The sequence below is a fragment of the Salvelinus fontinalis genome, chromosome 39 (assembly GCF_029448725.1).
Source record: "Salvelinus fontinalis isolate EN_2023a chromosome 39, ASM2944872v1, whole genome shotgun sequence".
NCBI lineage: Eukaryota > Metazoa > Chordata > Actinopteri > Salmoniformes > Salmonidae > Salvelinus > Salvelinus fontinalis.
In genome coordinates, this window is record NC_074703.1 from 9,523,929 (window position 1) to 9,551,539 (window position 27,611).

Below are 27,611 nucleotides of genomic sequence, written 5' to 3' on the forward strand. Positions count from 1 at the left end.
TTGATGTCAATCTTTCTTACTAATTGGATGATGTATTTGAAACGGGATGGAGTGGAACAACCCACAGCTCTCGCTTTCCCTAACCTTATTCTTCTCTCTTGATATATCCATCCAGTAGGGGCGAGATGAACCCCTCTGCTCTTGCTCAGTCTGCCCCCCCTGCTCCCAAGCCTGGACCCTGGGGGGACGGTGAAGCTGGGGGGGCCCGACACGGAGCTGCAGAAGATGCTGATCGATGAGCGAAGGAGATGTGAGAACCACAAAATCAACTACCAGACTCTCAAGGCTGAACATACCAGGTAATAACCCGGGAGAAGTGTGCATAATACCGTAATGCTGATAGTGTGTGTGTGATGTGTTCACACTTGTATATATCGCTTTCACTGTGTTTGTCCCAGGCTGCAGGATGAGTTTACCCGGGGGCAGGGAGAGCTGAAGCGTCTCCTCAGTGACAAGCAAACCGCCCAGGAGAAACTGCAGCTGCTGCTGGCTGAAATCCGAGGAGAGATGCTGGACAAGACCAGGGAGCTGGAGGAGCTACGACTACAGGTACTGGAGCTAGTCCATAGAAAACACACCTGCTGACCTATGACTACTGTAGTGTCCCCTTTGTATATGGCAGTGTGTCTGTCTCTGTGCCAGTGTGTACAGCAGTCGGTTTGTTTTGTAAGGTGCTGACTCCCCAGCGGTTGGCGCTGTTGAGGGCCCAGGTGCAGCAGGAGATGGAGGGGCCTGTCAGAGAGCGCTTCAACAAACTGGAGGAGGTGAGCATCGCGCCGCCAGAACACTTCTGTCTGTTCTCTAATGCTATTTACTGGTCTCTGCTCCTGACTGCTTTTAACCACCTCCGACTGTCTCTGCTTCTGTTTTTTATGCTTTGTACTGCTTCTATCCAGCTTCTGTTGCTTTGGATAGCTTTTAGCTTATTCTCACACTTTAGTTCAACCGTGCTCTCGAACTGTCACAGCTTTAACCGCTATCTTCACAGCAACTGCTTGAGAACTAAGTGTTGAATGTTTTTGAGGGATGGGTGGGACATTTAAACTGTCGGATTATTGAGAATGAAAAAACAGTACATCCGTTCAAATTCAACTTTCTCTGTTTCTCCTCCTTGACTATAACCAGCCCTTTTCTCTGTGTTCCTTGCAGGAGACTGAGAAGTACAGGTCTGAGTATAACAAGCTGCGGTGCGACTACACCTTCCTGAAGTCTGAGTTTGACCACCAGAGAGAGGAGAAGAAGATCCGCTTTGATGCTGAGGTGTGTGTGTGTGAGACACAACGTTTTTAATGTGAGGTCTGATACAGTATGTTTGTCTTTCCATATACACTACTTGACCAAAAGTATGTGGACACCTGCTCGTCGAACCATCTCATTCCAAAATCATGGGCATTAATATGGAGTTGGTCCCCCCTTTGCTGCTATAACAACATCCACTCTTCTGGGAAGGCTTCCCACTAGCTGTTGGAACATTGTTGCGTGGACTTGCTTCCATTCAGCCACAAGAGCATTAGTGAGGTCGGGCACTGATGTTGGGCGATTAGGCCTGGCTCGCAGTCTGCGTTCCAATTCATCCCAAAGGTGTTCGATGGGGTTGAGGTCAAGGCTCTGTGCAGGCCAGTCAAGTTCTTTCACACTGATGTCAACAAATCCTTTCTGTATGGATCTCGCTTTGTGCACGGGGGCATTGTCATTCTGAAACAAGAAAGGGCCTTCCCCAAACTGTTGTCACAAAGTTGGAAGCACAGAATCGTCTAGAATGTCATTGTATGCTGTAGCGTTAAGATTTCCATTCACTGGAATTAAGTGGCCTAGACCGAACCATGAAAAAACAGCCCCAGGCCATTATTCCTCCTCCATCAAACGTTTACAGTTGGCACTATGCATTGGGGAAGGTAGTGTTCTCTTGGCATCCTCCAAACCCAGATTAGTCCATCAGACTGCTAGATGGTGAAGCGTGATATATCACTCCAGAGAACGGGTTTCCACTGCTCCAGAGTCCAATGGCGGTGAGCTTTACACCACTCCTGCCGACGCTTGGCATTGCGCATGGTGATGTTAGGATATGGAAACCCATTTCATGAAGCTCCCGACGAACAGTTCTTGTGCTGACGTTGCTTCCAGAGGCAGTTTGGAACTCAGTGGTGAGTGTTGCAACCGAGGACAGATGTTTTTTCACGCGGTCCTGTTCTGTGAGCTTGTGACCTACCGCTTAGCAGCTGAGCCGTTGTAGCTCCTAGATGTTTCCACTTCACAATAACATCACTTATGGTTTAACGAGGCAGCTCTAGCAGGGCAGAAATTTGACGAACTGACTTGTTGGAAGGGTGGCATCCTATGGCGGTGCCACGTTGAAAGTCACTGATGTCTTCGGTAAGGCAAATTTATTGCCAATGTTTGTCTATGGAGATTGCATGGTTGTGTGCTCGATTTTATACACCTTTCAGCAACTAGTGTGGCTGAAACAGCCAATCCCACTAATTTTAAGGGCTGTCCAAATACTTTTTGTGTATGTATAGACATTGCTCTTCTGATATGTTGTGTGTGTTCAGGTATCACGGCTGGAAAGGGACAGAGAGGAGCTGATGGCCCAGTATCAGGGCACAGACCCGTCTAGAGACGGTAAACGCGTTGAGTCTCTGCTGAGAGAGAAGGCCCAGCTCCACCTGCGTCTGAAGGGCCTGGTGGCTGAGCTCCGGGCCCAGAGGGACAACTCTGGCCAGCAAGCCGAGAACGTTCAGCGCTTCCAGGTCCGCCAGTTTGCAGAATCCCAGGCTGCAGCCAAGTCACTGGAGGTAAGAAACGTGTGGTCTCTGTCTGTCAGTCTTGAACTGTTATCGTCACTATAAATATTAAGCTGCGTGATGAAATATATCTGTTGGAGTAAGTCCTAACTTGGGTAGAATGACGTTACTGTGTGCTTGGTTTGATTTGTGGAATAATTAATAATTTGATTGTGTTTCAGGCAGAGGCAGTCACTGCGCCTGCAGTTGGAGCGTCTGGGGAGCGAGTTGCAGCTGAGTCATGAACAGAACACCCAGCTGACCGGAAGACTACACAAGGCTGAGAGAGAGGTCAACACTCTCACCAGCCAGGTAAGTACCTATAAGATCCTTAACCTCTAACCCCAGAGATCATCAGCTGTGTTTCTCGTAGCAGATGCTCTTATCCAGATCAACTCACAGTCCCCACCATAACCCCTTATATCAATAGGTTGCTGTGTGCTCATGCCAGTTTCTCTGTTTCTCTCAGGTGGAGGGCGTGAGGCATTCTCACAAGCTGGAGCTGGCCAATGTGAAGCTGGAGCGTGCCAGGTCTAGAGGGAGAGAGACACACTACAGGGCCAAATGGAAGGTAACTCCGCAAATAACCTCTGTGTTTTGATCATACATGTACTGTACATCACTCTCATTTTAGTCTCCAAACTTAACTCTTTCCTTCCGTCTCTCTCCTTTCTACTCCTTCAACTTTCTCTCTCTCTCTCCCCCTTCCTTTCTTCTCTGGCTGTCTGTCAGGTATGCAGTCTGATGTGGAGGTGTTGAAGGGGACGGTGGAGAGACAGAAGGAGGTGCTGGCTGAGAGGGAGAGGGAACTCGTCCGGAGGGTGCAGGCCGCTCGCGAGGAGGAGTTTCACAAAACAGCCACCGTGCACGAGGAGAAGTTAGGATCCATATTTTTCTCCCTCTCTCGGTGTCCCTCTCGTGTGTGTGTGTGTGTGTGTGTGTGTGTGTTTCACAGGAGGTTGGTGGTACCTTATTTGGGGAGGGTGGGCTCGTGGTAATGGCTGGAGTGGAATGGTATAAAACACATGGTTTCCAGGCGTTTGATGCAATTCCATTTGCTCCATTCCAGCCATTTTATGACCCGTCCTCCCCTCAGCAGCCTCCACCTGTGTGCGTGTGTATATAATGTGTGTGTTCAGGTCGGTGCTGGAGGATCGTCTGGCTGAGCTGGAGCAGCAGAGGGCGCTACAGGATGCTGCTGGTCACACCCAGAATGAGGAGCGTCAGAGCCACGGTCTGTTCACCCTTCTAACATCTAGAAGGTGGAAACTGTACAGGTGCATCAAAGCTGGGACACAGAGACTGAGAAACGGCTTCTATCTCCAGGGCATCAGACTGTTAAATATCCATCACTAGCCGGCCTCCGCCCGGTACCCTGCCCTGACCCTTAATGGACCTGCAAGGTCATTCCAGACGTCTGCATTGGCCGTGCAGCATTTATTCGTGAAATGGCCGCTGCAGAAGTCAGGGCATGCATACTTCTTGTGCTTCGCCGCACATAGCTGGTGTCAAGGAAGTGAGTTTGTGTTTATACAGGACCTCCCGCCCTCACCTACCGTCAAGCAATCATGTCAATGCGGAGCCCTTCGCATTGTTACAAAATTTGAGAGGTGCACGGTGATGTGGTACGGAGCTCAATTTTCCCACTGCATGTCTCTGGGGGCTCCGCAAGTGAGTCGCACCATCCATACGGCGCCTCCGACCATATTTTCTGATCAAGCATAAATTGGCTCTTAGTTAGCATAATCATTTAACACTGGTCACTTTACTAATGTTTACATACTGTTTTACTCACTTTGTTTATACTTCTTGTCATGGCTCATTTTTAGCTATACTTTTCTTGATTGTGTGTATATTACTGCACAGTTAGAGCTAGAAACACAAGCGTTTAGCTGAACCTGCGATAACATCTGTGTACATGACCAATAAACGTTGATTTGATAGGTGTTAGCAATATGGTAGAGGTCACTGCTCCATCCCTTTCTGTCCCTTCTCATCTTTCTCCCCACCCCTCTCTCTCAGGAGGAGCAGCACCAGAGAGAGTTATCACTGCTGTGTTGGAGGCTGGAGGAGTTAGCCTGTACTCAGCAGCAGCAGATGGAGGAACTGGGGCCTCCCATGGACGGGGGCCTCTGGCCTGCACGACTCTCTCCCTGGACTCTGACCTCTCCACTCTGACCCCCCCCCCCCCTTCCCCCTAGAGAGTGAGTGTGACCTTCACTGTAGGACTTATTACTCCCTAAAAGTGATTATTTGGTGATGTTCTAATTTAATAAGTGAGCTCTCAAATATTTTGTGAAAAACATTTTGATTTTATTGGCACAAAACATCAAATGAAAAGAGAAAGAGCTACATAGATTCAATGTTTACATTCCTTGGTGAGTAACGGTGCTGGAGTCCTTCCATGCCTTGACTGTTGATGCCTATGTGAAGAATGATATCAATGGCCAACCAATGACTTACTCAGAGTTTTAATTGACTGTTGAGTTTTGTATCAGATGTTTACACTAAGGCCATCACTCTGAAACTTTAAAAGCGTGATAGTCCTAAAGGCATTTGTGTTAAAAAAGGTTGGTTTCACGGCTCTAAAGAGCTGTGACTTGAACAACATTTATACAACTTCTTTTGTGATGTTATTTCAAGATGTGTTTTTTGTATTTGCAATTCATACAAATAAATGTTTATGCTTTACTGAGGTCGTGTACATATTTTTTGTTCTGAGCTTTACTTGTGTGAACCATTAACACTCGAGCTGCTGAACTCTTCTTTGTCATTCAGTTGAGGAAACAAAAGTCCCAGCTTCAGAATAAGAGTATACTGCTTCTGGGTAAGTGTCTAGCTGGAATGTGACCTAATTCATGCTATCATTTGGTTCATCCCAGTAATCTGAAAAGCCTCCCTCCTTTATTTTCTTTAATTGTAAATCCCTATGTAGTCTCCGGACATTCCGTCTTTAGAACAGCTTTCTGGCATTCAGCATGTCGAAGGGGAGGGAGTGAGCTCAGTTCCACGAACAGTTGAGGCTGTCAAACAGGCTCTTCACATGCTGCAGTTGCTCCTTCAACTCCACAGGGGCACCGTTCTGATCCAGCTTCAGTTTAATCTGCCAGGGAAATGCCACACACATCCAATTTTTGTTTACAAGTGGGGTGGGGGGGGCAGCTCGTGTCCATAAACTTCAGACCTCAGCCAGTAGCAATATGCCACAATGGGGGATTATCATTCCACACTAAATCTAGGCATGAGTTTAAACTAAATATTTGGCACAGGTATGGCCAGCTGCCCTTGTAGAGCTCAAAACAGTCAACATAGATCATTACAACATGAAGAACTGAAAACAGCCTGACCACCACCCCACAGAGAAGTGGTATAGGCTGTGTCATATCCTCTGCCTTGCCACTGCAGTTATTTCCCAAGACCTAGGCTTTGTGCCAGTCAGCTTAACAGTTACACAATGATCATGTCATGTTGGCCTGAACAACAGCTTTTTCAAGATGTTTAGTCCTGGTTGAAGTGATTAGACCGTGCAGGGGAAGTGTGAAGGTTATGGGAAAAATCATGAATGCATATTAAGGGGAGATTATGTGGGTGGTGAGACTACTAAAGGGGAGGGTAAAAAAGACGGACAGTTTACCTCATCAAAGTACCGCTGCATGTATTTGTAGAGCTCACAGAGGGAAGCAGATTCATTGAATTCGTTTTCATGTTTCTAATGAAACAGAAATATAAATGTAATAAAGCACAATATCAAAATAATGATGTATTTGAAAAATTAACCACTAGAGGAAGGGCGGTACCTTTGACTCCTCATGCAGGAACTCCTTGAACTCAGAGCTGTTGATTGGTGGCTGGTCCCTGACCTGCTTGTAGTAGGCCCTTACTTCCTGCTTGTACTGGGAGATATCTTTGGCATAGAGCAGCTTATTGGTTGGGTCATGCTGGAACAGAGAGAGGGTAGAAGAGCCATGTCAAATCTAGGTGATAGGTGTGCTTACATTTGAGCTTCTTGTATTGTCAATGCCAGGTATTCTAAGAGGCCTGCAAGTTATGAGACAGAGTCTGTGGCTTGGATTTTGTTCCACATCTATGGGCTCGATTCAATCAGATTTGCGCTAGCCGACAGTGTAGGAGCTGGAACAGTGGAAGAGCTGTCAAATCCATAAGCGGCTACCGGCATTATACCCATCGATGCTAGTGCTGAGCATTTAACTGACATGTTTCATTTTTTTTAAACAACTAATGGATCGACGTCGGTTCAATTAATTTGAATTCCATTTTTTTTTTTTTTTCTTCTGTTAGCTCAATGCGCAGTGCTGGGAGTTGTAGTTTCCAACAGGCCAATATTCTACATAGTTTACCACAAAAAAAAACATGGTAATTAACTAGAATGACCATAATCCATTGTGCTCCTACTTGGCCTAAAGGGAGAAGAGACAAGCAATGTTGCCTAAAATTCTTTAGGTCACTGAGCAAATTTTAGGTCTTGTGAGTGGAAACTTGAAAGTTGTGAGAATTATTTCAATAGGCTATTTGAGCATAATGTAGACCTACCAACAAAACCAATGGTGCAAATCCCATAACATTTTAACATGGAAATAGCTTTAGATTTCTATGATATAGCCTACAGTAGCCTAATATGTGGTGTTCAATTCAGGTCTACATTGCATTAGACTTAAAAATATATATATTTTACATTATGAAGGGCTTGACATTAATGATTTTTTACTTGGTCTGTAACACTATGGGCCAAATAGGTGACTGTAAATTGTATTGTATGATGCAATAAACCACTTTACAAAACAAAATGTATTATTACCATACAGAGAATTAGACAATGTTGGCTACCCTTCTGACTACTCTTGTTTTATTTGCATATTCAAGCCTGTCTCAAAATACAACACTGGCCCTTTAATTAAGATAAGCTTTTCACCTGACTTGCTTTTCAAATACCGCTTGAAATGTAGCCCACACGTTTTGTGCTCTTGTAGGAAGCAGTACTCCCCATTGCTGACCTATACTTATCTATAACTGTGATAGTAACTCGCTAGCTAGCAAAGAATATCAACAAATGTTCACATGAGCGGCTCTGAACTGATCTGCAAAGCGCATTCATTCACTAGCGGGTGATTGAAAGACCCCTAGTGGGCAAACCACCAATATAATTCTACTCTGTTGCGCTCTGCCTACAACAAAATCACAGCCTCAATCTTGTAAAGTTAGATTTGTTTTGTTTTGGTGCATTGAAAAGGGGCTGATATAATGTTGATTCAATCACAGAAAAAAACATTGATCTATATAGCGCAAACTAATGGGGTGAACTCAGTGAAGTTCAATCTCTTGCGTCTCCGCGCGAGCTGACATTTCTGTGAGGCAGTCCTGGAGGAGGTGCGGGCCTAGCTCGTGCAGTTTAGAGGGAACATTGGAGACAAGACCCTTGAGGTATCTCTAACTGAAAATACACGATCTGAGTGATTGATAGTAGGTATTCAGCAGTCATAAAAATATGCCTTATTTACTTTGAAGAACTACGTGTAGGCAGCAGCTCTATAGAGATGAGATGATGACTTGGAATGAAATAATAAAGACATCAAATAAAACAAATGTATTAAACAACTGAAATATTTTATTAAAGTAATGTGAATAAATTATGGTTAATAAGTGATCAGCAGTAATGGGCAGTCACTACCATCATGGGACTGTTATTAAATGTTTTATTCTGTGTTACAGCATTCTCGCATAGTGCATTTAATGTTTAAAAATATATATTTGAAATCGAAAACTGATAATTGAACCGAAACTACCTCAAAAAGCACTAATCCTTCATCACTATTGGCTCTGACTCACTGACCAGCAGAGTCCTCAGTAGGCAACCATGCCCAGGAGCTGGCACCTAGGTTCAAACCTACAACCCTGTCCATAGGGGGTGGGGTTCTTGCACCAGAGCCACAAATTCCTTAACATGTATTACGCTTCTCTTTGTTTATTTGACATTGACAGTTTCAGACACATAGAATAAATTAGGTTTTAACCTACAACCTCTTGGCTGCTAGGCAGGGATTTAACCATTGGAATTGTGGAAACGTACACAAAAGCACAATAAATTAACTTTGAACCTAAAACATCTCAGGTCCAAAGCAGGAATTGAACCACCAACTCTTTTTGCATATTTGACATTGAGATTAGCAGAAACTCACACAAAAGCACAAGAGATGAGGTGTGTTAGTCATTATATTCTGCAATGTCTCTGTCCTGGCCCCACCTTGCCCAACTGTTTCTCAGTCAGGGAGAAGGAGTCCATGAAGGCCTGGGCAATGACGGACAGACAGCCGTCTAGAGGCGGGGTCTTCTCCATGTCAAACACAAACTGGGGGTTTTTCAGGATGTTCACCCAGAACCGCAGGGGCAGGCTGGGAAGGAGCAGGACAGAGGACCAGTCAAACATTCTATCACTATCCCAATACAGTGAGTAGTGGATTGAGTATTGAATGAGTAGATACAACCAAGAAAGAAAGATGGATTCTACTATAAACATACTCAAACAGGTGTACCACCAGGGTCATATTCATTAGGCACCAAATGGGAGAAAACACAGGAAAATGGAGGGACTACTTGAACTTGTCCAATAAAATGCTCATATTGATTTCCATTGCAAAATGTTTTGCTATGGTGTGACCTAATGAATATGACCCAGATGAACACATACCTGTTGGTTTTCCAGATGTGTAGTACATCTGGATCACTGATCCTCTTGCTCTCTCCCTGGGCATCCAGGAAGTCAAAGAAGTACTTGATGGCAGGCGGGGCTTTGAGGTTAGGGGTCCCCCAGATGGTTCTGAACAGGTTTTCCACAAACGAATGCACAGCGACCTGAGAGAGGAGGAAGTGGGTGGCATATGGTCACATACAGTTGAAGACGGAAGTTAACATACACTTAGGTTGGAGTCATTAAAACTCGTTTTTCAACCACTCCACAAATGTATTGTTAACAAACTATAGTTTTGGCAAGTCGGTTAGGATATCTACTTTGTGCGTGACTCAAGTAATTTTTCCAACAATTGTTTACAGACAGATTATTTCACTTATAATTCACTGTATCACAATTCCAGTGGGTCAGAAGATTACATACACTAAGTTGATTGTGATTTTAAACAGCTTGGAAAATTCCAGATAATTATGTCATGGCTTTAGAAGCTTCTGATAGGCTAATTGACATCATTTGAGTCAATTGGAGGTGTACCTGTGGATGTATTTCAAGGCCTACCTTCAAACTCAGTGCCTCTTTGCTTGACATCATGGGAAAATCAAAAGAAATCAGCCAAGACCTCAGAAAAAAATTGTAGACCACCACAAGTCTGGTTCATCCTTGGGAGCAATTTCCAAACGCCTGAAGGTACCACGTTCATCTGTACAAACAATAGTACGCAAGTATAAACACCATGGGACCACGCAGCCGTCATACCGCTCACGAAGAAGACGCATTCTGTCTCCTAGAGATGAACGTACTTTGGTGAGAAAAGGGCAAATCAATCACAGAACAACAGCAAAGGACCTTGTGAAGATGCTGGAGGAAACCGGTACAAAAATATGTATGTCCACAGTAAAACGAGTCTATATCAACATAACCTGAAAGGACGCTCAGCAAGATAGAAGCCACTGCTCCAAAACCGCCATAAAAAAGCCAGACTACAGTTTGCAACTGCACATGGAGACAAAGATCGTACTTTTTGGAGAAATGTCCTCTGGTCTGATGAAACAAAAATAGAACTGTTTGGCCATAATGACCATTGTTATGTTTCGAGGAAAAAGGGGGGATGCTTGCAAGCCGAAGAACACCATCCCAACCGTGAAGCACAGGGGTGGCAGCATCATGTTGTGGGGGTGCCTTGCTGCAGGAGGGACTGGTGCAATTCACAAAATAGCTGGCATCATGAGGATGGAAAAATATGTGGATATATTGAAGCAACATCTCAAGACATCAGTCAGGAAGTTAAAACTTGGTCGCAAATGGGTCTTCCAAATGGACAATGACCCCAAGCATGCTTCCAAAGTTGTGGCAAAATGGCTTAAGGACAACAAAGTCAAGGTATTGGAGTGGCCATCACAAAGCCCTGACCTCAATCCTATAGAAAATGTGTGGGCAGAATTGAAAAAGCGTGTGCGAGAAAGGAGGCCTACAAACCTGACTCAGTTACACAAGCTCTGTCAGGAGGAATGGGCCAAAATTCACCCAACTTATTGTGGGAAGCTTGTGGAAGGCTACCTGAAACGTTTGACCCAAGATAAACAATTTAAAGGCAATGCTACCAAATACTAATTGAGTGTATGTAAACTTCTTACCCACTGGGAATGTGATGACAGAAATAAAAGCTGAAATAAATAATTCTCTCTACTATTATTCTGACATTTCACATTCTTAAAATAAAGTGTTGATCCTAACTGACCTAAGACAGGGAATTTTTACTTGGATTAAATGTCAGGAATTGTGAAAAATGGAGTTTAAATGTATTTGGCTAAGGTGTATGTAAACTTCCGACTTCAACCAGATTTGTCGCAAAGTGAATAAGGGACCAGGAAGTATGGCATTACCTCAGTGAGGATGCTGACTAAGAAAATTAACAAATAGCTGTTTGATGCAATGTTTTATATGCACTGCAGAGATAATTGCCTGATGGAAAAGTGTTTTCTCATGTGATCCTTTTTTAGTATTTGTCAAGAGCTACAGTTTTTATCCCCTATTGTAAATGTCTTTCAAACTTCCCTTACACTGAAACCACACTGACAGCTCCAAGCAAGCCACTTCACTACCTATCCACTTTATTTTAAAGCAACGTTCATAAGTGTATGCTGGATCACACATAACTGAAGAGTCTAGACTTTTCCATCTTTCAGTTAACCATTTATCAGAGCACAGTGGCAGGTTGAAAGGGGTTGGTTTGACAGATCAGGATGTAAGTTAACAGTGAGTTTTCTTGCCTTGGTGGAGAGCAGCTTGGTGAGGTACACTTCCTTCAGTTTCAGCTTCTTCCTCTCCGGGTTCTTCTTTTGGTCCTGGTCAATGTCAGGGTCAATCTGGAGTCAAAGAGCACTGTTAATCAATCATATCAAACGCAAATCAGTGACATGAAATTCAGAGGTCATGTTGGCACTTACCAGATGGAAGTACTTTGTGGAGTAGTTCTGATCGTCTGTGACAAATACACAACAACAGGGCACCACGGATGACTAAATAGCAGTAGTAAATAGCTTCCTGGTTTCTGTTAGTGTTTTATATAAGCTGACACAGGTAAGTGGTTTTACATCTCACTTGTGTTTCACATCTGCCATATAACAATATTAGAAAGAGGGGGAGTGTAAATGTGGAGCTAAACATGTCTACTTTCAACTCAACTTTGCTGAGGTATGTTTGTTTTGTTGAATGTTGTTTTTTATGATTGTGTTTTGTATTATTTGTGTGCTTCTTTGTGTATTTCGTATGCGCCCATGCTGCCTTGATTGAGTAATTGTTTGTCACGCAGGGCTCCCTTGTAAAGAGACCTTTGTCTCAATGGGACTCCACCCTGCCAAAATAAAAGTTTAAATAAACAAATCCAATAAATAAAGATGGACTTTGACAAAACAAATCGGAAAAGTTACTATGTGCACACGTGTGTGATAGTGTGATGAGCATTAACTATGAGCATGCGCTTGTGTGTGTGTGAATACTGTTGGTGTGTACTGTGTGTAGTGTAGTCATTCACAAAAAGGTCCTTTATGTTATAATTAGAAGCTTTGACCCCCCCCCCCCCCCCCCCCCCCCCCACACACACACACACACACACACCGCCACCATTCATTCCCTGTTTAATACAGTGTGAGGTGATGTGTACAAGGTCCACAACTCTAGAAGCTTTTGAGGCATGGTGCACTGTAGCATGGCAATCTCTTTTGACACCCTTACCTTTCAGGCTGCTCTGAGGACTCAGAGTGGGATGGGTCTTAGAGAGCACTTTGATGGACGCTCCATCCGGTACCTGTAGACACACACTGAGTTAGAAGGTTGATAAATGCTGAGTTACCAGCTTCTCAACCAGCTGGTAGACCTAAAATACAGTGATGTTCTACAGAGAGGCTATTAACGCGTACAGGACTTCTAATCTAATTGTGTTCTGGTTTGGCGTTGTGACACAGGAAGCTCAGTCCTACTAGCCAGGCTGCCTTGAACAGAGCTAATACTGCTTGTTAGTAGCCTTGAAAACCAGGCTGCAGAATGAGAGCAGCAGAGCAGTACACTGTACTCAGTACTCTGATTCAATGTCAATGATGTTCTAGTCTAGTAAGACCCTCTACTTATTATGTGCTTATAAGATACCTGACGAATTTGTGCATGTGGTTTGGTGACATTAAGCAACAATTTGACAACCCAATCCATCTAGTTCTCACAACAACTCAGGACTAGATTTAATCCGGATCGCGGAAGATCCACGTTATAGCGCGATTGAAATGGAAAGGTATTTTCCGATTGAGCCGACATATGCAGGGTTTACAGTGAATGCAGTCTCCGCAAACACCGGAACATTGCCTTTAAATTTCAATCCCGCTATAGATCAGCTCTTCAGCGGTACTGATGCAATCCAGGCATTAGCCATTGAGTAGTACTACAGCTGCAAGGGACAGGACCTTTCATCTGCATTTTTGAAGTTTAGGCCTTCAACTACATGCCATTTTTTAAAATTTGTATCTGTCTTAGATGGTGATTTGAGATAAAGAGAGAAATATTGAACGTGAGATGAGGCTTATTTCCTGCATCAGGAAGCTTGGTAGTGTTCTCTAACCTTGTAATGCTTGAGTGTGTTGAGCATGGTCACTTCTCCTAGAACCCCTGAGCTGGCATCCACCTCCTCCAGTGGGACAAACCTTCCATCCTTCTCATACTCTGCAGAGTTCAAGAAACAGAGAGAAGTCCTTCTAATGAACATTTGAGAGCCATTTCTTTGAAAGAATGTATGATCGATCAAGATGTTTTCATTTGAGGTACGCATGCTTTTAGAGCCATAATTCTCTCATCACTTTTGCATTCTATCCTAATGTCTTGGACACATGAGGTACTACAACTGACCGATGTGCATCTGTCGGAGTGGGGTGTTGTAGGGGAAGCCAAACTTGGTCTTGAATGCCAGGAGGATCTTCTCCTTGACCTGCTCCACCGTGTCACAGTCCAGAGCACTGACCTCCAGAGGCTCACTGACCTCTCCGTCTGTTCCCACAGCAAACAGCACTTGCAGCCTCTGGGGGAAGGCGGGGGGGTCAACAGACACGCATACATCATGATGTAGGCTAGGTTAGAAAATTAAACGTGAGATGAGATCTATTCATCAGTGTGGCTAACCACTGAAGCTAACCTTCATTCCCACTATCTTTCTATTTGTGTCAGGGAAACCACACAGTTAGCTAAAGCTTTATAAAGCCTCATGTCTGTGTATATCACTTGTTGAACTTCATACAATAAAATCTATACACTACAGGGATAACATTTCTCTGGTATAAGAAACCACTGGGCAACTGTCTCAGCAGGATTACCATATGGCTCAACATGTGCTTATAAAGACTAGAGTCTGGGTCCATTTTGGCTCTAATCCATTTACTTCTAGACTCGTTTCTTAATTTAAAAGGGTTCATCTTTTGCTTCTGGGAGACTGAAACTGAGAAATGTGCGAAATCGGAGGCCAAATCTACTTATAGCTTCCTAAAAAATATATAGCTTTTCCTGTCAACATTGCATGTGCCGCTGTCCCCATCTACAAACCACAGACTTAGAATAGTAATAAGATACATTTACATACATGGGCCTTGAGAATAGGCTGAATACAAACCGATAACTATGAAGACATGTTTTTGTTGAGGATCTTTGTGAGGGTAACATCACTTTCAACCCATTACTTTTGCCCCAGCATACTGAGATATGTTTTCTAACAGACCAGCTCCTCTAACCACAACTTTTCTGGTAACAAGCAAAACATGAAGGAGGAACTACCAACTACCTCTCTTGCCACGCCCTAGATCCAGGAAGGGTGTGTGTGTGGCAGTGTATGTGTCAGTTTAATGTGTCAGTGTGGCACTGTGATGTGTGTGTGGCAGCTTGATGTGTATGTGTGTGGCAGCTTGATGTGTATGTGTGTGGCAATGTGTGTGTGTGTGTGTGTGTGTGTGTGTGTGTGTGTGTGTGTGTGTGTGTGTGTGTGTGTGTGTGTGTGTGTGTGTGTGTGTGTGTGTGTGTGTGTGTGTGTGTGCGCGCACACCATTGGTCTGAAGTCCTGAGCCTGCCACAGTAACCAGTCTTCATTAAGTGTGTAGAGAGCCTTTTCTGTGACTGAGTCCACTGGGCCTTTAGACATCTGCTGGGTCAGAGCACAAACCAGCAAGAAAAGAGGCTGGCCAACGCTCTCCTGTTGGGACACAACACACACACACACAGCTCAGTTAAACACACACAAACCGGTATTCCCTTGTACAATTAGGTATAACTCATTAACGTGCACTCATATGAAAAGTTACAAAAACAGACACTCATTTACAGAGACACTCAAACACACGTGGAAATGTATGAGAGAAAAATAAAAATGTACTGTGAGCTGACCATAATTACATGGAGGCTAATAAATACATACAACATGAATGAATAAGGCTTTGATAGAAGAAGCAAGAAAATAACAAATATAGACTGATATAGACAGACAGACGGACCCTTGAGGAAGCCGTACAGAGAGACGGACTGACCCTGAGGAAGCCGTACAGAGAGACGGACTGACCCTGAGGAAGCCGTACAGAGAGACAGACTGAACCTGAGGAAGCCGTAGAGACAGACAAACTGACCCTGAGGAAGCCGTACAGAGAGACGGACTGACCCTGAGGAAGCCGTAGAGACAGGCAGACTGACCCTGAGGAAGCCGTAGAGACAGGCAGACTGACCCTGAGGAAGCCGTAGAGACAGGCAGACTGACCCTGAGGAAGCCGTAGAGACAGGCAGACTGACCCTGAGGAAGCCGTAGAGACAGACAGACTAACCCTGAGGAAGCCGTAGAGACAGGCAGACTGACCCTGAGGAAGCCGTAGAGACAGACAGACTGACCCTGAGGAAGCCGTAGAGACAGATGGACATCCAGTTGGTGAGCAGCTTTTCTACGATGGACTCGGTGCGTCGCAGCATGAGTTTGGGCTGGGAGTTACTGGGCTGCTCCATCAGAGCCCTGAGTAGTTCCTCCATCACCTGGGTCAGGTAGGGCAGGTCACCGTGGAGGGACACGGTCAGCAGGGAGGCCACCGCACACCTTGTAGGACACAACAAACATCAGACTTATAACATCTCTATTACCTGCTATACACACCAACCTGCTCATCCATAATGACTTAAACAACACCTAAATAATTTCCACTGTACTATATACAGTACCTTAACCTTATCTGTCGTATATCCTATACCCAAACCAGCTAAGTGACACTTGGCCCAAATTGTGTCCTGTCCTGTCCTCACTGACTCACTTCTCCTTGATGTTGAAGTTCTTCTGCTCCTCCAGAGCGTGGATGAAGGAGGTGAGGAACACCTGATCCCGGATCAGTCTGGACAGGGCCTGGCAGCTCTCGTCAGGCTGCACCTTCACCACGTCCTGACCACAGGACAGATGTTAGCTACTTATGGAAATCTATTACATCCTCCGTTTCCCTTCCAGTCATTCATAAAGTCATGTTATGGCAATCAGACAAGCAGATTTCACAAATAGTTCAAATCAAATCTCACCTGGCCAATGTCTTTGATACAGGAGGTCATCACAGGTCCACCCTATTGCAAACAAAAGGACAAACTATGAACATTAAAACACAACCTATCTGTCCATTTAATACAACATGTCTTATTTTAAAGCAGACTGTATTCGGTATACTGCATTGACTCTGTTCTGTGTTCTGCTCCTACGTACGTCAGGGAAGAAGATCCTGGAAGCAAAGTGCTTGTAGTCCAAGAAAGGGATGGCTCCAACGTTCTCAATTAAATCACACTTTTCCGTCTGCATATCCACAAATCCTAGAGAAAAGAAGGGTAAGTAAGGGCGTTTGTTTTTGGTGCAACTATAACTATGTGTGAATTGCATGTGGGTAGTAGTCATGGGCCTTTACTCTGTTAAATCCATTTTATGAGGCCAATTTGGTGCATCAGTGAGTATGAGTGTGTTTGTGCCTGTCTGCGTGCGATTTAAGAATATAAATCAAGGTCGGTGTGTCCACGATGACTGACCTTGTCTGATGTCATTTCTGATGTCACACTCCAGCAGTTCCAGCTGCTTGTTCATTTGTGCTGCCATTTTCCTCTGTTTAATGTAGGAATACCACACCGCACCTGGTCAGGACAGGACAAGAGCTTATTTTCTCTCTCACACACACACACACACACACACACACACACACACACACACACACACACACACACACACACACACACACACACACACACACACACACACACACACACACACACACACACACACACACACACACACACACACACACACACACACACACACACACACACACACACACACACACACACACATACACACACACACACACACAAACCTATGGGCCCTATTCAACCAAAACAGGCCTTTTAAAAAAACATGTTGTGTATTAATTCGACCATTTAAAAAAAACAAGCACACATATAACTTGAAAAAGCCATACATGCACATGAAAAAAATCATTGAGGATAACACACAATAAAGTCTGGAAATTATTTCCATTGTGGTTCTCTTGAGACAAGATGGCTATACAAGATCGAACACAGTACGGCAGTGAAATAATAAAACAAAAACATAAAAGAAGAACATCTATCCCATCATTCCAGTTACATCATAGGGGTTATTCATATGGGCACAGAGGACATCAAACATATTTTTACTTTATTTTTAAAGCTGTCCAGAGAGGACGTTATTTTTATAGGCATAGGCAACTCATTCCATTCTGAGGCTCCAGTATACAAGAAAGTACCTTTCCCAGCATTACTCCTGAACCTGTATAAGCACACATCAGCAACACCTGATCTGGTGCTGTGATTGTGTGCATCCCTAACACGAGGAAAGTAATCACTTAGATATCTGGGCGCAGGTCAGAACTCATTTCAGAACCCAGAACCAAATCTTGCGTGCCAGCTACTTGATTGGACATTTACAGTCTGTCATGAGACACTAAGTCAAAACAAAGTTGATGAAGGTGACTACTTACCCACAATGACCACAATGATGATGGGTATAAGCACAAGGATGATTAGAAGTGAAGGTGCAGCTTGTTTTGGTAAAAGGTTTTTCGTGATGTTTCCAACTCTTATCTGAAAAACAAACACATCATAATGCATGTTGACTGTAAAATACTATTTCCAAGGACAGTTCTGATTCGGAGTTTCCAAGACAACTGACAACCTTTTTGGATTTATCTGAATAAGAGGTTTACCCTCACTGACTTGATGTTAAAGTTGGGAGTGTTCTTTATCTCACAGATGACAGAGTCACTCCCGTTGCTCGTCTCGATGGTTTCCATGACACGCTCTACATCCTGGTTCTCCTCCTGAACACCAAACACTAAGATCTCTTCTGTGGCGATGTTCAACTTGTCAGCCCTTTTCTGAAGAAAAAAGAAAGAAATTGAATGTGTATGAGAGAGAGAGAGAGAGAGAGAGAGAGAGAGAGAGAGAGAGAGAGAGAGAGAGAGAGAGAGAGAGAGAGAGAGAGAGAGCGAGCGAGAGCGAGAGAGAGAGAGAGCTTTCAAGTACATTTGTGTGTGTATGGGTGCACATGTTAATACCTCAATGGTGACACGCAGGTCGTTTCCTGTCTTGATTGCGGTGTAGCTGGTGAATTCTGGGTCGGGATGGTAGGTGAGCTGTGATGAGCAGGCCAGTGTCTGATTGGTCACTCTCAGAGACACAGTGACTGGCTGGTTAATGTGTTCAAAGGGAGGTGTGTGGTACCACAGAGTCTAAAAACACCAACAACATGAATTAGAATACCTCTGATATTGATCCCCCCATGACTGATTTCTGTGTTGTGTGAAGGTGAACGTTTGGTGAGGTGTGGCAGTGTGCATGTTCATATTAGGTTACTGACTGGTTACGTGAGAGTGGGTGAAGACATGATGCTTAGTCAAGAAATCAATTAAAATCAGTGTGTTAAGATGTCTACCCCAGAGCTGTAGTTGGATTGGATGGTCTGAGGGGCGTGGTCATGAACAACCCCCTCCACAAACTCCAGATGGAACCCTTGGACCTTGATCTTCCTCTTCCCACTGCAGGACACATACCAAATCAACCAATCAGAGGAGGGTTGTTGGTCACACCTAGCGTGCTGATGTGAATTGTAGTCATGTCTAAACCACATTATTTGAATAAGCCAGAGGAAGAAAAACAAGTTGTAACACAAAAAAACTTTTCACAGAATAAATAAAGTATGACATGGTCCATAAAACCATGAAGAATCTGCTTTAGAGAGCTACCAAAAGCAAAAAGGGAAGCCAGTGCTGAGCAGCTGAGAGAAAGAGGTGATTGAAACATAACACTGTTGTATGAAGCAACTTCTGGGAAGCGCCCCACTTTCTTTCCCCATCAGACAACATAATGGCCAGTAGCCATATATGGAAAAGAGTTACAGGCATGCTTCTTATCCGTTGTATAGCTTGTGTGTGTGTGTGTGTGTATTTAAAAATTCGGATCATATGTGCGTACCTAAGTGTGTGTGTGTGCGCACACGCGTACCTATGTGTGTGTGTGTTTGTTTTTACCTAGCCCAGGTAGTGCTTGGTGTTAGCCCAGTGCAGGACGGTGAGGACACATAGGTGACAGTGGCCTTGCCCAGACAGCGACCATCTGGCAGCACGGCACACACAATGACAGAACCTTTGTCTCCACTGGGGATGTGGAACGTCAGACTGGACCCAGTGTTGTTCCACACAGGAGACCTGACCAGGTGATACACACACTACACAGGTTACAGATCCCCCCGATACTGATGCTCATTCTGTTCACCAGTTCCGGTGGTCTACGTCACCGGATTTCTAGGTTTCACTGAACAGGATTCATTATCATCAACCCCGGACTGTCTTGTCTGATTACACACACCTGGTTCCTATTTCCCCTGATTAGTATATGTGGCCTCTGTTCCCTCTGTCTGTTATTGTTCCCATGTCCGTTGGTGGTGTGAGTACCTATGCGTTGGTGCAGCTGTTATGCTGCATGCTATATACGTAGTATATTGTGTATTATGGGTATCGTCCCTTGTATTTCAACAAAGTTTACCCTCACTCTTTTGTTTGGGTACAGCCCAGTGTTTTTGTATACGTGTTTGTTTTGGGTGTATTAAAAACCCCTATTGTGTATTCCTGCGCCTGTCTCCAAAATCCTTTATACCAGCGTGACAGACACACTTTACCAAAACTGTCACGTTCCTGACCTGTTTTTCCTTTTTCTTGTATTTATTTAGTTGGTCAGGGCGTGAGTTGGGGTGGGTTGTCTATGTGTTATTTTCTATGTTGGGATGTTTGTGTTCGGCCGGGTATGATTCTCAATCAGAGACAGCTGTCAATCGTTGTCCCTGATTGAGAATCATACTTAGTTAGCCTGGGTTTCACGTGTGTTTTGTGGGTGTTTGTATCTCGTGTCTGTGTTCGTGCCACACGGGACTGTTTTTGGTTTGGTCACGTTTGTTGTTTTTGTATGTGTAAGTGTTCAGTTTTACGTTCATGAAATAATGACTACTTTCCACTCTGCGTGTTGGTCCGATCCATGCTCCTCCTCGTCTGAGGAGGAGAACGACTTCGACAGCCGTTACAAAAACACAGTGATAAAGCCTTGGGCTTTCATGAACGAAGTGAGCACCAGTGAAAAAAAATCTAAATCGTTTTTAAAAGCATTGATGAATTATTATTATTTTTATCTCAAAAAATTATGTCTGCATAAATTAGTAAAACAAATCATATTCAACCGATTGTCCACTTTGACTCACTCCTTGAGACTGCAGTCCATGTGCCCTTGGATGCGAACCCTAGTCACGTGATGGAGGTTCTTCCCAGTCATCAGGGCGTGGTTTCTCCCATGGAAGGACAGGACACTGGGCACTATGGAGACGATCACTGGCTCCTGACAAACACAGACAATATTTCTGATAAAGACAAGTGAAACTAAATATGTGCTTAGTGTTTATGGCTGTAGGCTTGCTCTTTAGTTTTGGTAAATAATGATGAGTGACAAAGTAGGAGGCATAAATATCATACCCCCCAAAAATGCTAACCTCCCCTTTTATTGTAATGGTGAGAGGTTAGCATGTCTTGGGGGTATGATATTTGTGCATCTGTAACTTTCTCACTCATCATTATTCACGATTCATTCAGGACTATCAGTCATCATAGTAGCATCCACATAAATGTAGAAGCGTTTAGAGACATTCTATTCTTATTTACAATAAAAGTGATTATGCAATACATTAATTTACCATTAATTTCTATTGGGCAAATTTTTTATCTGAAACATAACCAAAACAAACAGCAAATGCATCCAAGATTGATGTAATCATTGTGTGCTGGAAATAAGGGACCAAATACTAAACTTTTGACAACTTTAATACACATAAGTATATTTGTCCCAATACTTTTTGGGGGGGATTATGTGTAACAGTTTAGTTTCCTTCCCTCTCCTCGCCCCTACCTGGGCTTGAACCAGGGACCCTCTGCACACATCAACAACTGACATCCACAAGGAATCGTTACCCATGACTCCACCAAAGCCGCGGCCCTTGCAGAGCAAGGGGAACAACTACTTCAAGGTCTCAGAGCGAGCGAGCACCCCGCTAACTAGCTAGCCATTTCACATCGGTTACATATGTACAAAAAGTGCTGTAATTTCTAATTGGTTCACCCGATATGAATGAAAATACCCTCAAATTAAAGCTGACGGTCCGCACTTTAACTTCATAATCATTGTATCACTTCAAGTCCAAAGTGCAGAGCCAAAACAACAAAAAGTGTGTCACTGTCCCAATACTTGGAGCTCACTATATGTAATTATGATGGATGGTTTGAAATCCACTACTACTGCCCTGGGGTACAGTCATGTGATCCATGATCCCCACTGTAAGAGGTATGACGACTTGACTCAGAGACAAAGGCTCTATTCACAAACATCTTCTTACTATTTATAACCTTTTTGATCCATGCCATTCTGGTTGAGATAAAATCTATATTCCACGAGTGATCTAAACGTAGGATGCCCAGATCTATGAATATTGCTCTGTATAACTGAATATAGTATCTTGGCATTGGTAGACATCCATTTGAGTGTCTTCATTTTGTCCTCAATCTTAGCTTTCGAGAGAGAGAGCAAGAGAGAGAGAGGTTTGATAAGGCCAAAGGAACATTGACACTTTAACAAGCACCAAACCCTATGAGGAACAAACACTTCCTTCACCACCAAACACACACAGCTAACGTAAACTCAAATAAGGGCAATTGTACGGACCAAGGCGATGTACGAGTTTACCTGAGTTTACGTTATATTCATCACATCAAATTCAATTCTTCACATTTCATTCAGACTGGGAGGAGCATGTTAACAAAGTAAGCCCATGAAAACATCTCAAATGTAGAAACTATACTGTATCTTTCAGTGTAATTCGATTTCAGATGTCAACATTGTTTAGTTGTTGAAATAAGTTACTGTATGTATGTACAGTGTGTAGCTGATGAATCACGTGTGAACAAAATGTAACATTGTTTGGTAGTGTATGGGTTGTGGTGAACTCAGATACAATTTCAGAGCTGACAATTTACAAGAAAGCTCTGTCATTGTCACATTTCACAGAACACATGTCCTTAGCTATTTGATAGGTACTTAGCATGAAATGACTGTGCTTGCAATGTCACCGTGAAAATCCCAGACCACTTCAAGTCCAATCTGTGTCACATGCAGACACACACGCACATTCGCGCACACACAAACAAACATACACACTTAGTTCCCTGTTCTGAGATCAAACTTCCCTATAAGGGACAGAAGATCCACTGAGAGATGCTGAGGAAAAGGAAAAAGCTGTGATCAGTAGGATGGACTTACAGAGTAGTTCATTCCTGACTGGCTGAGTCTGCACACATCCTGGGGAAGGAAGTGAGAGAGGGTTGATGAACAAGATACAGGAACACACATGGGTGAAGAAGTTGTGAGATGAACACCCCCAAAGAAGAAGGTGTGTGTGTGTGTGTGTGTGTGTGTGTGTGTGTGTGTGTGTGTGTGTGTGTGTGTGTGTGTGTGTGTGTGTGTGTGTGTGTGTGTGTGTGTGTGTGTGTGTGTGTGTGTGTGTGTGTGTGTGTGTGTGAGTGAGTGAGTGAGTGAGTGAGTGAGTGAGTGAGTGAGTGAGTGAGTGAGTGAGTGAGTGAGTGAGTGATATACCTGTATGGGGTCTGAGTTGGCAGACCTGGGTGTCCAGGAGCAGGCATCATTACTCCAGCTACATCCAGCAGTCATGCACTGAGAACACCTGAGAGACACACATAAGAAAACTACAGTGAGTTTAATCATAAACATGTGTACCATCTGCTACTCATGCAAAATGTGTACTAACAAATCTATAACATCAGAAAGTGCCCAACATAATTTAAAAGATGTCATCATAGTAAATATTGAAGTAGGTCTAAACAAGTAGGTTGAAACATAGCCATATCAAGGTGCTGAGGAGTAGCATGACAGATCTGGGATTTCTGACTGACAGGGCAGAGGTAGGTGGTCCAGTGATGTCTGAACAGTTAGTGAGCATCAGTTTCTCAGTAAGGTTCTGCTTCCCCACTCTTATCTTCACTGTGACATCCAGACCTATGTGGAAAAACACAGGGAAACAATCTCTAAGCAAGATGCTCCATTTTTTCATTGAGAATTCTACAGGAGAGTTAGAAGGTGAAAGGTCACCTTCAGCAGGAAGCTGGTCGCTGGAGAACAGACAGGAGCATCGAGGCAACGCTGGAGCGGGGCTTGTCCTGTCACACAGATCACCTCTTGTATTGAAGAAGTGGCAGGTAAAGGTGAGACTTCCTGTCCCATGCACATTCAGGTGGACCTTGACAGTGAGTGTGATCTTCTCTCCACTGCTGCTCTTCTCCACCTGGTAAGAGACCATGTTCTGTTGTTGGGAGTCCTCAGAGATGGAGATCCAGGCTGAAGACTGAAGGCAGTCATCCTGAAACGAACATCTAGAACACATCACATAAAGGGGTAAGGATGAGCAGGTTTAGGGTGACAGATAAACAGGACATAGAAGTATGTTCACAGGAAGTTTCATCTATAGAGGCATGTTGATTCTAAGAAGCTGTGGGTGATACAGGAAATGCCTTTTGACCTCTATGTTTTACCACAGAAAAGAAATACATCAACAAGACCATATAGTGTGAAAAAACACAGATATTATGTGGTGAGATCATATGAAACCCTGGGGTATGACATTAACACAAACAAACCAGGCAACCGTCCTCACTTAATTACATTGAAACGACTGCCATTGTTAATTTTCATAAAATGATCAAAAAAGTACATTTTAGAAGAATAAGACAAGATATAATGATGACATCTCCCTGTATTGTGGTTATGAAAATTCAACCAGTAAGGCTGGACTGAATGGATCGTCACTTTTCATTCATCTAGTAAAGTCATAACTCACATCGCTTTCTCTCACTCATCAGCATAGCAGGTATTTATTTATATGGCAGTATCTACAACCGATGACGGCTAGGATAAACTACGTTCAGATTATCCCTCTATAACTTTGGTAAAGTCATGATTCAGCTGGTAGAGTCGGTCATCCGTAACGACGTAAACTGAACAAGCCTGTACTCGATTGAACTGTAAGTTGTAGAAGTGTGTAGTTGTGGTTCTTGTGACTGACCTTGACTTGCTGTTCTCAGACTCACACCAGCCACAGAAGGGGTCCTGAGCAGACCAACAGTCCTTCAGACTCTTGTGTTCACTGCACTGAGCCACAGGCACACGCATCAACTACAACAAACACACAATATTATGTCCTGGGTCCTATTTCAGAATGGCTGTACTGTATAACATGTATCTCTGTGCACAGTACAACTTACCTGGTTCTTCAGTGCCATGTACACATGTTTGCGGTCCACTGGATCCAAGTGCATCTTGGAAAACACACGGCGGTCGTCATCTGACTTGTAGAGCACTCTGGGACAGGCAGGTTTGTAGGCCTTGTCTACAGCAAGCTGACATGGGACAGAGAGGGACACTTTAATAACATCTCTATGTAGAGGTGACATATCACACTAACAAACCACAATACATAACATGGCCCGAGGAAATCACCTATACTGCAGTTGTAAATATCAGTTGACTGCACACATTTCTCTCTGTCAACAAGAGTATGAATTTGATGATGATGATACATGATGGACTAACAATCAGTGATGTGTAGTGGTGACCAAACCCCTGTCTGGTTTGTTAGAGTGTACTGCATGGCTGTGATATTTCTGTTAGAAACATGCAGGGGATTTGTCTGGATTATTAAAGTTTTCCAGGGACAACACTGCATGAAGGAGACTATTGTGTCTAATAAGGTTACTTCTGGAGTTTCTCCAGGCTAATTTAGACCTCAAATTTCCTCATGTGAGCCACGTTTGGTAGAAAATGATGTAATTCTGTTGTATGAGTATCTGTGTGTTAAAAGGGAGAAATAATGACACGAGAGAGGTGTTTTGAGGCCAGTGTGTGTGTGCTTTAAGAGTTGTCATAACTGTGTTCCACAGACCTTGATGAGTTGTCCGTCTCCTGTCCCGATGAAGAACACCAGCCAGGAATTGTGTCTCACTGCCAACACTGATGTCATGGAGCTGTATTTAAACACCACTGCCTCTGGCTGCAGCTCCGGGGTGGTACCTTTTCCCGATGGCTGAAACAGTGTTACAGACAATCTCAACACATTTGCTAAGAAATTAGGGTACGATAATGACAACATCTTTGCTATGGTGTTGGTTATAAACCATACATATAATCATTATCATCTCACCAACCTTTGCACAGTCTTCATAGCAGAAGTCTGGGTCATCGTTCTTGAGTTGAGGCTCTGTAGAGGGGCTGATGTTATAGATGGCCAGCATTGTGTTGATGGGGTCGCTTGTGTTACCAGCCGTGAACACACCTGCCCAGAGCACCTGCCCATGGAGCCCACCAGAACCTTGAATTACAGAGGAAGACAGGAGCCGCCGGCGCTCCATGATTCCACAGCATTTGAGTGTCGCACCTTCGAGGGACTTCAAAGTATTTGCTTTATTGTTCTCGCTCTTGAACCAAATAAGTCGAACTTGAGGCTCTTTGGGAACGTTCGAGAACACGTAGATGTGTGAATTACTCTGAAAGCCGTCCACAAACTGAAACTTCTCCTTTTGTCTGGCGTCAATATACGGAGTCGCGCTCTCATCTGATTCAGAAAAGATTCCTCCCTTCTGTCCATCTAGTGTATTCCGTAGGACAAGCAACTGACCTTGAGTGACACACTTGTTACGCACACGGCTCTTCAACCTTCCAGCCATAATGTAGGAGTTCTTCCCGACATCAACAATAAAGCCAATGGTTGAATCTCCAGGGTCCAATGAACCCACTTCAAGATCCTCGAAATGCACAGATTTTGAGATTTCGTTGAGATCCAGTATTTCACAGTAACCGCATTTTGTGGTTCCACAGGTGATCAATGTCTTGTTTTTTATGAATGGCAGTAAAATGTTTACCTTAAATGGATACGTTTCATCGGAAGGAGGTACTTCTTGGTTAGGATAAACTACGTTCGGATTATCCCTCTTTATAACTTTGGTAAAATCATGGTTCAGCTGGAAGAGTCGGTCATCCGTAACGACGTATACCGAGCTGTCACCAATGGCAAAGTCGCGGACGTCGCCATCGAATGAGTGAGTCTCCTGGCCCCAACTCCAGTCCACACAGGCGAGGAGTACTCCCCAGAAAACAGCCCTCATCTCGTAAATAATGTAGTCAGTCAAGCCTGAGAGGAGAGCGCATGGTAAACTCCGTTCTGCGCCTCTGATGCCACTGTCATACTGTGCCGAAGGCCAACAGGAGGATTGCGTAAAAGCGCACAGTGGATGGATGCTGCAACTATGTCATAACATCTAGTTCCGACGGTTATGTTCTGAGACTCCGACTTCCGTGTTTAAATCTCTACTGTGATATCGAAATTGACGCTAGTTCCCTACCTTTCAATCTCATCAGAGGATTTATCAGTAACATCGTTGTTTGAGTGTTTCCAAAACGTCTCCAAACTCGCATTTGTGGTAATGTCTATATTGCCTATTCAAATGGCAGTGTCAACATCACCATCACCTATATGATTATTTTGATTTAAATACTTTGATTCAATAATAAAATACGTAACCGAGAGTGAATGCCTCGCATTTCTTTTGATGTCATCACGGGCTATCCCAAGGGGGCACTTTTTGTTCGGTCCTACACTGCATTCTGGTGGTGAAAGTGTTACATTACTAGACAAAATACTACCCTAAAGACTGGCATGCAGTGGTGTAAAGTACTTAAGTAAAAATACAACTGAAGTCATTTTTGGTGTATCTGTACTTTATTTATGTTTGACAACTTTTACTCAACTACATTCCTAAAGAAAATAATACTTTTTACTCCATACATTTTCCCTGATGCCCAAAAGTACTCATTACATTTTGAATGCCTAGCAGGACAGGAAAATGGTCCAATTCACGCACTTACCAAGAGAACATCCCTGGTCATGCCTACTGCAAGTGGCCTCT

At 43.8% G+C, this 27,611-nt stretch overlaps 1 protein-coding gene and 1 pseudogene across 2 annotated transcripts; one reads left to right on the forward strand and one right to left on the reverse strand.

The window, feature by feature from the left end:
* Positions 1-125: 125 nt before the first annotated feature.
* Positions 126-5,185, forward strand: LOC129838362 (centrosomal protein of 83 kDa-like; annotated as a pseudogene).
* Positions 5,079-27,252, reverse strand: LOC129838523 (plexin-C1-like). 2 transcript variants are annotated; one of them, XM_055905558.1, is made up of 30 exons: positions 25,854-27,252; positions 25,592-25,732; positions 24,915-25,049; positions 24,716-24,825; positions 23,746-24,026; positions 23,550-23,652; positions 23,233-23,320; positions 22,900-22,938; positions 20,798-20,931; positions 19,578-19,754; positions 18,983-19,085; positions 18,606-18,779; positions 18,255-18,425; positions 18,030-18,132; positions 17,047-17,148; positions 16,733-16,836; positions 16,555-16,596; positions 16,299-16,423; positions 15,889-16,087; positions 15,059-15,205; positions 13,879-14,047; positions 13,595-13,695; positions 12,721-12,793; positions 11,934-11,968; positions 11,757-11,852; positions 9,487-9,650; positions 9,043-9,190; positions 6,581-6,721; positions 6,418-6,492; positions 5,079-5,886 (listed from the first exon to the last, which is right to left on the reverse strand). In XM_055905558.1, the coding sequence occupies exons 1-30, from the start codon at positions 26,808-26,810 to the stop codon at positions 5,785-5,787; spliced, it is 4,539 nt and encodes a 1,512-aa protein (XP_055761533.1). In that variant the 5' UTR covers positions 26,811-27,252; the 3' UTR covers positions 5,079-5,784. The 2 variants fall into 2 exon arrangements, with proteins under 2 accessions (XP_055761533.1, XP_055761534.1); XM_055905559.1 differs by having other exon boundaries at positions 5,085-5,886; positions 16,299-16,405.
* Positions 27,253-27,611: the final 359 nt, after the last annotated feature.